The 12,104-nt window shown below is 33.7% G+C and overlaps 1 protein-coding gene across 2 annotated transcripts in view; it reads right to left on the bottom strand.

The window, feature by feature from the left end:
- The window catches only part of MAMDC2 (MAM domain containing 2), a 125,144-nt gene that overhangs the window by 15,615 nt on the left and 97,425 nt on the right, over positions 1–12,104 (bottom strand). Inside the window, exons 10-11 of one of the 2 annotated variants that reach the window (XM_015594463.2) lie at positions 8,508–8,601; positions 6,645–6,797 (exon numbers count right to left, since the gene is read on the bottom strand). In XM_015594463.2, coding sequence (XP_015449949.1) covers positions 6,645–6,797; positions 8,508–8,601 — 247 coding nt within the window. The remainder of the gene's footprint in view (positions 1–6,644; positions 6,798–8,507; positions 8,602–12,104) is intronic. The other variant, XM_025051394.1, reaches the window with a different exon arrangement.

Below are 12,104 nucleotides of genomic sequence, written 5' to 3'. Positions count from 1 at the left end.
GAAATATATATTTTTTTTCAGAAAATGCTTGTTTTGAAGATATACGAGGGTTCTCAAGCAGCAAGCACTGGAGGAGCAAAGATCCCAGGAAAAGAGGAAGGTCCATGAAGTGAGTTCAACATTCCTCAAGCTGGCTTTTTGCCTTGGGGCATTTTCCCATTCAGTTTAGAAACTTAGCAGAGAGCAACTAACAAAAGAGAAACCAATAGATCTCACTGGGTTGGAAAGACAATAACTGGAGTTCAGGGCTACCAAAGCAGTCAAGGCTTGAGAGCCAGGTTTTGTGAGAAAACAGAGGCACAGAGGAATGACCCCATCACTTGGCAATCTTCCCTTGAGGCATGTGCCAAAAATCTTAAACTGTACAGGGCAAGGGCCAAGAAGCCAAATGCAAAATAAAGTACAGTTTTCAGCAATCTCATCAGGTAAAGAGACAAAAATTGAAGTTTAGGACATACTAAAGAGGAGGGCCCCTAATAAAACCTCAGGGTAAATTCTTAGAGAATATACCATAGGTGAAGGGGAGAACATGAGGTCAATCCAGCAAAACAGGACTGCAATACTATCTCAAGTTAGCTCATTTCTGACTGGACCGAAGTAACCTGTTCTACTGAAGTTGGCTATTTTAAAATAGATTGTTCCTAGATAAGAAAAAGCTAAAGGAGTTCATCACCATCAAACCAGTATTACAGGAAATGTTCAAGGGACTTCTTTAAGAAGAAAAAAAAAGATAAAAAATATGAATAATAAAATGGCAATAACTATATATCTGTCAACAATTACTTTAAATATAAATGGATTAAATGCTCAAGTCAAAAGACACAAAGTGGCTGAATAGATAAGAAAATAAGACCCTTATGCTGCCTACAAAAGACTTTAGACTGAAAGACACACACAGACTGAAAGAAAGAAAAGAGATGGAAAAAGATATTTCATGAAAATGGAATGGAAAAAAAAAAAGCTGGGGTTTATACCAGACAAAATAGACTTTATATAAAGGCTATAACAGGAGACAAAGAAAGACCCAGTAATCCAACTTCTGGAAATTTATCTGAAGAAACCCAAACACTACTTTGAAGGGACATGTGAATCCATATGTTTATTGCAACATTATTTACAATAGCCAAGATATAAAGGCAACCTGGGTGTCCATCAATGGGTGAAGAGATAAAGAAGAGGTAGTATATATATACACGATGGACTGTTACTCAGCCATAAAAAAGGAATGAGATCTTGCCATTTGCAACAACGTGGATGGACCTGGAGGGTATTGTGCTGTGTGGAGGAAGACAGAGAAAGACAGATGCCATATAATTTCACTTACATTTGCAATCTAAAGAACAAAACAAACAAACAAAACAGAAACAAACTCATGGATACAGAGAACATTTTCTTGGTTGCCAGAGGTGAGGGGCATTGGTAGGCTGGGTGATAAAGGGGAAAGAATTAAAAAGTATTAGTAACTACAAAATAGTCATGGGGATATATAGTATAGGAAATATAGTCAATAATATTATAATAACCTTGTATGGTGTCAGATGGGCACTAGATTTATTGGGGTAATCACTTCAGAAGTTATACAAGTATCTAATCTCTATGTTGTGCATGAGAAACTAATTCAATGTTGTATACCAGAAATTAATTCAATGTTGTATGCCAAATGTAATTGAAAAATAAAAATATATGTATTAAAAAAGAAGAGAATAAGTTGAATCCTCCCTGGAGGAAAAAACACCATCATTAAGAATTCTATAATTTTTCACTTACAATGTTCAGTATTCAATCAAAATACTATATACTTCAAGAAAGAGGGCCAAAGAGTGAGAAGGACAGACAATAGAAACAGAACCACAGGTGATCCAGATATGGAGTCATCACTCAATGACTGTAAAATAACTATGATTTATAATTTAATACTATGAGATTTAATAATATGTTCAAGAAATAGATGATATGATAGAGAATTTAACCAAAGAACTTGAATCTGTTTAAAAGAAAGAAATCAAGAGAAAGATGTGAAGCATTTGGAATTGTAGAATAAGGATCTCTGGGAAATATGTTTCTCTATAAAAGCAACAAGAACACTGGTGAAAAACAGTCAGATCAACTCTTTTAGAACTCTGGAAATTAACTAAAGCCATGCAATAATATAAAAGAGTTTACTCTAGAAAAATGACTAAATCTTGCTAAGAACAATGAGATTTTAACTTGTCCTAATCCTATGTTCAGCTCTCCTAATCCAAGACAGATTTGAAAACCAAGAGCTTTACAACTAAGGTATTTGTGAAAAGCAGTAGCCTATAGCCCCTGTAAAGGACAGAACAGTACAGAGCTCCCCAAAACTCCATTCCCCCAAAATTGTCATTATCTGACCTGTTTGGAAACTCACTGAAAATTTCCATTCTCAAGTCTAGTCTTTATTTAATCTGACTCAGGTAAACTCTGCATGAATAGCCTTATCTCCAGGGCATTTGTTAAGAACAATCAGTTAAACAATTGTTTAACATTGCAACTGCCTTAGGTGATGTTAAAAATTAAGCTGACGAAAGAATGACAAGAAATTTTTAAAGAAAAACTATTAGGGAATGGGATGTCTTTGGGGCGCTTTGCAAAATTCCAAAATATTCTTGGCAATCTAGAAAACTATACACATGTGCAGAAGTGTGCATACACCCAGAAGAGAACTGAAAAAAGTCCAAATCTACCATTTCTGGCTGACTTTGAGGCTCTGCACAAGAAACAAGTGAAGTCTCAGGGAGAGTAGTAAATTGCCTGTTAGGGCATTAAAACATTCCCTAACACAAACACAGAACATCTTTTGCGAGGGCTGGAAGACGTATTAGGTCAAGGTATTTAAGAAAAATCTCTGTTCAATCATTAGTTGGTGGTTAAGCTAACTGAGAATATTCTTCAGTGGCCACATACAACAAAGAATTCAGACTCTGCATAATCAGTTCAGGAAAGTCCCTAAACAAACAAATAGCAACAATAACAACAACAATAAACAGCAACAAAGAAAACCCTGGAGTAAAAGGGGAGCTGCCCCATTATACTATTTAAAATATTTAGTTTTTAACAAAAATTATAAAACATACAAAGAAACAGGAAACCATGGCCCATACACAGGATAAAAAGCAGTCAATAGAAACTGACTCTAAGGAAGCCCTGACACTGAACATACAAAAATTTAAGTCAATTATTATACATTTGTTCAAATAATTAAAAGAAACTGTGTCTGAAGAATTAAAGTATGAGAATGACGTATCACCAAATATACAATATCATTAAAAAGAGGAATTATAAAAAAAACTTGAAATTATGGATTTGAAAAGTATAATAACTAAAATGAAAAATTCACAAGAGAGGCTCAGTGGCAGATTGGAACAGGCAGAAAAAAGAATCGGAAACTTAAAGGCAGTTCAACTGAGATTATCCAACCTAGAGAACAAAGAAAAAAGAATGAAGAAAAATGGACAGAGCCGCAGAGGCCAGTGGGACAGCATCAAGTGTACAAACATATGCATAATGGGAGGCCAGTGTGTAGGAATAAAGGAACAAAGAAGACATAATACATACAAAAAACAAGTAGAAAAATGGCAGTCATAAATTTTACCTTATTAGTAATTATATCAAATGTAAATGGACTAAACACTAATCAAAAAGTAGATATTAGTAAAATGGGTTTTTAAAAAAAGGATCCAATTATATCATGTCTCTAAGAGACACACTTTAGATTCGAAGACACAAATAGGTTGAAATGAAAGACTGAGGGGAAAATATACCATTCTCCCAGTACCCAAAAGAGAACTGGAGTGGCTATACTAATACCAAACTAAATAGACATTAAACAATGAAATATCATTTCATACTCACTAGGATGGCTATAATCAAGAACAGAAAATAAGTTTTGGCAAAGTATATGGGGGAATTGGAACCCTCATACACTACTTGTGGGGATGCGAAATGGTGTAACTGCACAAATAGTTAAATATAGAGTTACCATATGATCCAAAAATTCTACTCCTGGGTATCTACCCAAAATAAATAAAAACATATGGCTACACTAAAACATGTACACAAATAGCATAGCATCATTATTCATAATAGCCAAAAAGTAGAAACAACTAAAATTTCATCAGCTGATGAATGGATAAACAAAATGTGGTACATCCATACATTGGAACATAATCATAATAAAACCAAATGAAATACAGATTCATGCTACAACATGATGAACCCCAAAAACATAGTGAAAAGAAATGAAAGAAGCCAGTCACAAAAGACCACATGTTGTATGATACCATTTATATTAAAGGTCCAGAATAGACAAATCCATAGAGGCAAAGTAGTTTAGTAATTATCTAGAGATGGGGAATGGTGGGGCAAGAGTTGGGGGAGAAAATGGGAGTGACTGCTAATGGGTACAGGGTTTCTTTTTGAGGTGATAAAAATTTCTGGAATTAGATAATGATGACAGCTGCGCAACTTTGTGACTACACTAAACACCACTCAAATCAACACTTTAAAAGAATAATTATATAACACATGTATTCTATCTTACTATGACTAATATTTAAAAAACAAATGGAAATTCTAGGACTGAAAAGTAGAATTGCTGATATTAAAAAATAAATCAATGAGTTTAATAGTATAATGAATACAACTAAAAAACGATTTTCAAATTTAAAAAATAGGTCAATAGAAAGTATACAAACTGAAGAATGGAGAGCAAAAGGATTGGAAATATTTATAAAAGAGCATAAGAATATATAATGCAAGGTGATAACTTTTAATGTATGTGTAATTGGAATCTCAGGAAGAGAGGCGATAGATTGGGGCAGAAGCAATATTTGACAAGATAAAGGTCAAAGGTTTTTCAAACCGATAAAAGACCTCAACCTGAAGATTAAAGAAGTTTAATGAACCCCAAACCAAATAACTATAAAGAAGACAACACACATGCATATCGTTCTAAAATGCTAAAGATCAATCATAAGGAGAATATCTTAAAAGCATCCAGAGAATAAAAGTATACTTTCAAAGCAACAACTATATGACTGACAACTGACTCAAAAGAAATGATGGAAGCCAAAAGACCACTGAATGACATCATTAAAAAATTAATTTAAAAAATTAATGATCAAGTTAGAATTCTATTCTCAGCAAAAATATCCTTCAAATGTAGACGAAAAATAGAGACATTCTCAAACAAAGAAAACCTGAGAGAATTTGTCATCAGCAGACTTGCACCACACAGACACAAAAAAGCCACTAAACCAACATTAGAACAAAATAAAAAATAAAAGAACTAAATACTGAATACTTCTGGCAAAAGAAAAGCATTTCTTACAAAAAAAAATAAATAATTCAAAGGAGAAACATGGAAATACAGAATGGAATGAAGACCAATGAAATGGGGGAAAAAGTGAATAAATATAAAAGAATACCGATCCAGTCATTTTCTGGGGTTTAAAAAATATATAGAAATAAAATGCAAGACGAAGAGTATAGTAACCATTAAAAGAATAAGTTTAGTAAAATAATGTAAAAAATAAACATGAGAATAGAGGGAGAAATAGAATACTAAGGAAGTAAATATAAATCTAAATATATCTGTAATTAAATAATAATGATCCAAACACTACGATTAAAAGACAAAATTGTGGGGCTGGCTAAAATATAAAACTCAACTATTGCCACATACAAGAGCCACACTAAAAAAAAAGTATACAGAAAATTTGAAAGTTAAAGGATGGAGAAACATAAACACTAATAAACCTAGAGCTGGTGAAGTAATACTAATATCAGGCAAAATAAACTTTAAAATAAGAAACATTACTAGAGATAAAGGTGGACATTTTGTAATGATAAAATGGCTTATTCACCAGGAAGGTATAATGATTATAAATGTGTATATGCCTAATAACGTAGGTCCAAAATAGTATATATGAGCAAGAATTGATGGAACTAAAAGGGGAAACAAACAAATTCACAAGCATAATGGAAAACTAATATACTTCTCAACTGAACAGATAAAAAATCAGTAAAAATATAGAAAAAATGAACACGATTACAAGCTCAATTCGATATACATATATATAGACTACTACATCCAACAACAGCAACAAAATATACATTATTTTCTAATACACTGGGTGTGTGCTGGGTGATAAAGCATCTCAACAAATTGCAAAGAATTGAAATCATTAAAGGTATGAACAGATGAGTTTTCCATCCTTTTCTAGCTGCTAGAAAGTATGGAGTCAAACGTGCAAGTCTCCTCCTCTCTCTGCAAGTACATTTTTTCTACTAGGCCTCAGCCTTGGCTCCAGTTTAGATCACCATTTTTCTTTTTTACTTTTGTCACTCTCTCTTTTTTTAAGCCTACCTCTAATTAAATTATCTTTGTGTGCATATCTTTGTAAGCCCTTTTAAATAAATCCTCTTTACAGCAAGATACATAAGCATCATAGTAAATGGAATTTAAATGCACATATTGAACTATCTATCCCATGTGTATAGAATCACATGTGTAGTACATTCTAGACATAAGACATAAACTCGCACATTTCAAAACACAGGAACTCCCCCTAGAATGCTATTTCAGGCTTCCTTAGGAAACAGCACCATGTGGCGTAACTCACCTACCCCAGTAGTGTGATCTCCCTTTGGCCCTGTGTAGGAGGTGGGAGTTTCTCCCCTTCTCCTGTGCCAGCTGCTCCGGTTTCTTTTCTCCTGAGTAAATGCACATTCATCTTGTTCAAAATTACACTCTCCAGGGGTAGGTCGAAGTTTCTCTGCAAGGAAAAGCAAGTGTTGCATCACTGAGGCACTTTCCATGGCTTGCTGACAGCCCACTCTGCATGTATGAGTGTCGTCTGGCCGTATGCCATGTGTATGGAGAGGCAGCTCCACAAATGGCAGCCTACTGACACCAAGCTCTGGACTCCACCATGGGTCCTGCCATAGGGGCAGGAAACAACCTGAAATCTAGATCTAAAAGCATTGGGATACTTTGAGAAAGAAATGCTATCTAACTTGTGAATTTATTTATGTGAATGAGCTCACAAAGCTCTAAAACTTGGCAGTTACTGCCTTTGTGGAAATATGGGAAATAATCAAATGCATAATGCAGGAGCTTTCTTCAGAAATCCAAGAAAAGTGAAGGGAGTCCTCAGAACAACTCCTCTGCAGGAGGGGAAAAATGAGAGAGAACTAAATGTGCATCTGGAGACATAGCTTAATTTGTATGGAGCAGATTACTCATTTTTTCTGTGCATTGGCATTTTTATCTATAATGTGGGGATATTAATGATATCCACCTCATGGGGTTGTGAGGATTAAATGAGATGATGTATGCAAAGTATTTAGAACATTAAAGTATTATGAAGTTCTCAATAAATATAAGCTAATAAATATTAAAACTTGGTTGGTGTTATGCTACGTGGAGCTGTATTTTCCATTTCCAAAACCAAGTTTTATGTCTTTGGATGCTATCTTCAATAACTTTAATAATTATTATTATTAGAATGGTGCCACCTCCCAACTTACTGGAGACTTCTCCTTTGGTTGAACTTAGTTGTACCTCCTACATCCAGATTCTGAGCAAATTTCTCTAATAAATAGGCTGTGTTTTATATCTTGCATGATAATTATTTTACTTCATTTTATTTTACATACAGTACAAGCTAATGAAGCTTCATTCCTTTTTCTACACCTTGAGTGTAGAGATTTTTATCTTGTTCTTTGTTTTGTCCTCACAGTAACTTACAAATCAAGGGACTAAAAACAAATTGCCTTTAATTAAACAAACATGGATATCATTCTCTAGTGGCAGAATGCTACCACAATTTGCAAGTTTATTAAAGAAATGGATATCCCATGATTTAGGAAACAGTGGTAATTAGTAGATACAGAGCAATGATCTGTGTTGAGGTATCCACCATTTTCTCATTGCATGGAATGTCCAACACATAGCCACCATGTTTATTTTATCACTATCATCAATGCTTGGCCCACAGTCCCATTGCCATTTAATTCACTTAGCAATTATTTATTTTATTATCATTTTAAAATTATATGTTTAGTAAAGTATCTGTGTAATAACATTTTCATCAATATTGCTTTAAAATCTGCATTCATGTAAGATAACAATAAAAATAGCAATAGTAATTATGATAAGAAGTATTTATTTTAAAAGCACTATTTTGTGCTAGTTCCTATGCTAGGAAATTTTTATGTATTATCCCCAATATTTAGGTAGGCATTACTACCTCTCTTATAGATGAGGATATAGGGGTCAAGTTATATGTACAAAATCACACACTGAATTTGAGTTATTTCTAAATTCCAAGGCCTACTACACAGCTTTGTTGAAAGGCACTTCTGGCAAGAAAACCAAAGGGTAGACTAGCACAGATTAAATGTGTATAGTATGTTCTATAGAAATGGTAAATGTCATGTATAGGCCAGGGAACCAAAGAGAGATGAAATAATGGCCGTCTTACCTGGAGACGAGCAGCTTCCCAATTCCACTGTAATGTCATCCAGGGCTACAAGTCCACAGTCCCAAAAACTTTTGCACAGGCTCATGAAAACCACCTGCAATTCAGAAAACTAAAACTATGAGTTCTGTTAACTGAAAATGGGAAGCTCTTACAACCTGGGATTTACTTAGCACGATAGGTGTATATAAACAAATGATGGATACCTCTTCATTGTCCATGTGAACAACAGATTACAATGGTATCAGTAATGAGTAACCATTTATATACGACCTTGGAATTACATCTTTTATTTTTTAAAGCAGAGTTAAGCTTATAATGATATATTGTGTATATCAATGGTGAATTAGTTTGTGTTCTTTAAAGAATCGAGAGAAGAAAGAAAGAAAGGGGTTACCTGGGTAGCAAAGGAAAACCCATCAGGTTTTAAATATTTTCTCCAGATAACCCCCAAAGTGCATGGTGCAAAGAGTTAATGGTATTCCAAGCATTTTTACAAACATTTCCAGTACAAACACTATTGATTTTTTGGAAATGACTTTCTGGCACTGTGCTTCATTCATATTATGAACAAAGTCCCAGTGATTTACCTTCTGGGGACTTATGTCCCATTTCAAAAAAAAAACAAAACTATGTCCTTGAGATGGTATCACTAAGAAAAGTCCCAAACGCAGTTATTTTATCAGACCTTTTTTTTTTTTTACTGTTGTATGTGAAGGAAAAACAAACCCATACCATAAATTACTAAATTCATGTGTAAGAGAGAGAGAAAAGTCTTCGACTTCTATCCATTAGGCAATTTTAAAGTCTACTTTTCATATATAAAATGAGCAAAGAGCACTTTTAAAACATATTAGATTTTCACTGTACTTTGTGGTTTACAAAGCTGCTTCATGTGTATGATCTGTTTAATTAGTACAAGGTCATTCCGTCTATGTTCAATCTCTCAAATACAAATATTAAATAAAGACAAAGGAAGATGTAACAAAAACTAAAACCCAAATTATAAATAATGAAAACATTTCATTTTTTGGGTTCTAATACTCATTATGCTATATCTTCAATTTGTGTTATTACGAGGATCCCTTTGTTCTTTGATGATCAGAGCCATCAGAATATAAAATTTATTTAAAAAGGAATTTTAGAATCATGTGACAGTTTACCAGTATGCAAATATAAAATGTCTTAAGCCAAGATCTTCAGCATAATTATTAATTGTAAGATGTATAATATTTATATTGGATTATATTCATATTGCTTGAAATTATAAAAAGGATAGTTTATGTAACAATGTATAACTATATAAATTTACAAGGAACAAAATGTGTTGTTTCTTTTAATCTCTGTTAATTTTTTCATCTTTAGAGATTGTAGATTCTAGAAATTATCTGACCATGTAAAATATTTTACTTGAAGAATTTATGACTGGGAACATATTTCTCATTTGCAAAGCAAAGGTCTGTGCCATCAGCCCTGAACGCAGTTATATTTTATTAGCAATTTTTATTGTTATATATGTGGTAGTGAAATGATTCACCATGTAAATCATTATCTGACTAAGACTCAGACATTTGGAGTGTAAATGTATTCTAAAGAGAAGAAACATTAACATTTCATATATTTTTTACAGTATTATTTTGTAATGACCATAAAACTAAACAAATGAAACAACTCCAAAAATAGAGGAAATAAATAAACTGTGTTACCACAATGTAAGAAATAGGCAGTCATTAGCTCTGATAGCTTGTAAATATTATTTAGTAGTGCAGAAAGATATTCCTCTCATAATGTTAAGTGAAAAAAAAGCTGGTTGTAATAAAATAAAATAAGATAAAATTATATCTATTTCATCTAAAAGTACATTTTAAAACACCTTGAAAATTTGCCAAATTTATAACAATTATGTTAGGCTCATGAAATTAGGGGTATTGAAGAGAATTTCCTTTTGTTTTCTATACAGTCTATAATTTTGTTATATTTATAATTTTTTTTAAAAAGAAAGAGGAATCAGGATATCTATAATTAATATGTAAGATAATGAGTTTGTGTTTTCTAGATTGGCATTGTTTATTATGATAGCCACTAGGACATGTGGCTATTGAACTTAAAATTAAATATTCATTTCTTCAGTCACACTAGTCTCATTTCAAGTGCTCAGTAGCCACATAGAGCTAGTGGCCAACTGGAATGGACACAGCTGATACAATAGCATTTTCTCGATGCAGAAAGTTTCATTGGATAGAACTTCCTGGCTCCTTTTGGACATTCCAAACAATCTGTGAACTGCCACAGTGGGTTATGTGAAATGTTAAAGATGTTCCAGAAACTGTTAGCCACTACGTTGTTCCTGTCTTAGAACTCTTTCTACATGTAGAGTACTAGTCAGACCACATGATGTCTGTCTGATAAAAGATCCACACAGTCAGTCAGCTACAGACTAGATTCAAACTGTTGGCCTCAAACCTCGAATCTATTTGGCAGGTGTCTATCAGCATTCCAGCACACAAAAGAATCACAAAAAGATCAGTTTGTTTAATCTAACACATGGGATTTTCTACCCTGCTATTCATAATGCTGATAATGTCGGCTCCTATGCTTGTTACACCATCTTACATTGTGAGGGCTACTTGAGGTGGAGAGGTTACTTTAGGGTAGCTGGTGACAGAGCAAGCTGATGATGAGGCCTGGTTGACACAGGACAAAGGGAAAGGCAAACATCTTGGTCTGTTCTTAAGAACTCTGTCCCTGGGTCCAGTAAAGAATGTGACAAGGATGGAATTGGCCAGTCTAAATTCTTGAGGGTTATCCTCTTGTTTATTTATAGATCTTTTTTTTTTAAAAAAAATGTTTACTTCATTTTAGGTCATATTTCAAAAAAGTGGGGTATCTTTAAAGACTGGGGGGGAAAATCTTAGGCAACTTGAATGTATATTAATATCTATTTGAGAGGGGAGAGGAAGAGGGACAAAGTAAAATGATAAACCGTACATGGGTATTCCTGATTTTATGCAAATCTCTTAAAAGTTAGGGGCAAATTAAATTTGTGTAAATCGATTTGTTTCAGTGTACTAAAGGTTCCAGTTTTTAGGTACTGGTGATAGTTTATCACTTTTATTTTGATAGAGAATATTCATTGTTGAAGAAACTTACCTAGACTAACTTTGGAAATACAAATAGGCAGGGAATGGAGAGCTATATACACATACCTGCAAACAAATAATTTTAAGTATAGTCAAGTAAGCATCAACATTATTGCTTAACTTACTTTTTATCATTCTAAAAGTAGACATCATACATGCTCATTTGTCTATAGCAGGGTCTTCCAACCTCAGCACTATTGATATTTTGGGCCAGATAATTCTTTGTTGTGGGAGACACCCTTATGCACTGTAGGAAGTTTAAGCACTGTGGTCTCTGCCCACTAGATACCAATATCATACACAAGTCATGACAATCAATAATGTCTTTCCTCCAGATATTGCAAAATCTGGGGGCGGGGGGCGGGGGAGGAGCAAAATTTCCTCTAGCCGAGAACCAGTGGTCAAGGGTGGTAGAAAACAGCTGTGCAGGTTATGAAACTCCACTTACTAAATTCCTATT

The sequence above is a fragment of the Pteropus alecto genome, unplaced genomic scaffold (genome assembly GCF_000325575.1).
Source record: "Pteropus alecto unplaced genomic scaffold, ASM32557v1 scaffold95, whole genome shotgun sequence".
Taxonomy (NCBI): Eukaryota; Metazoa; Chordata; class Mammalia; order Chiroptera; family Pteropodidae; genus Pteropus; species Pteropus alecto.
This window is presented reverse-complemented; position numbering and strand designations above follow the sequence as displayed.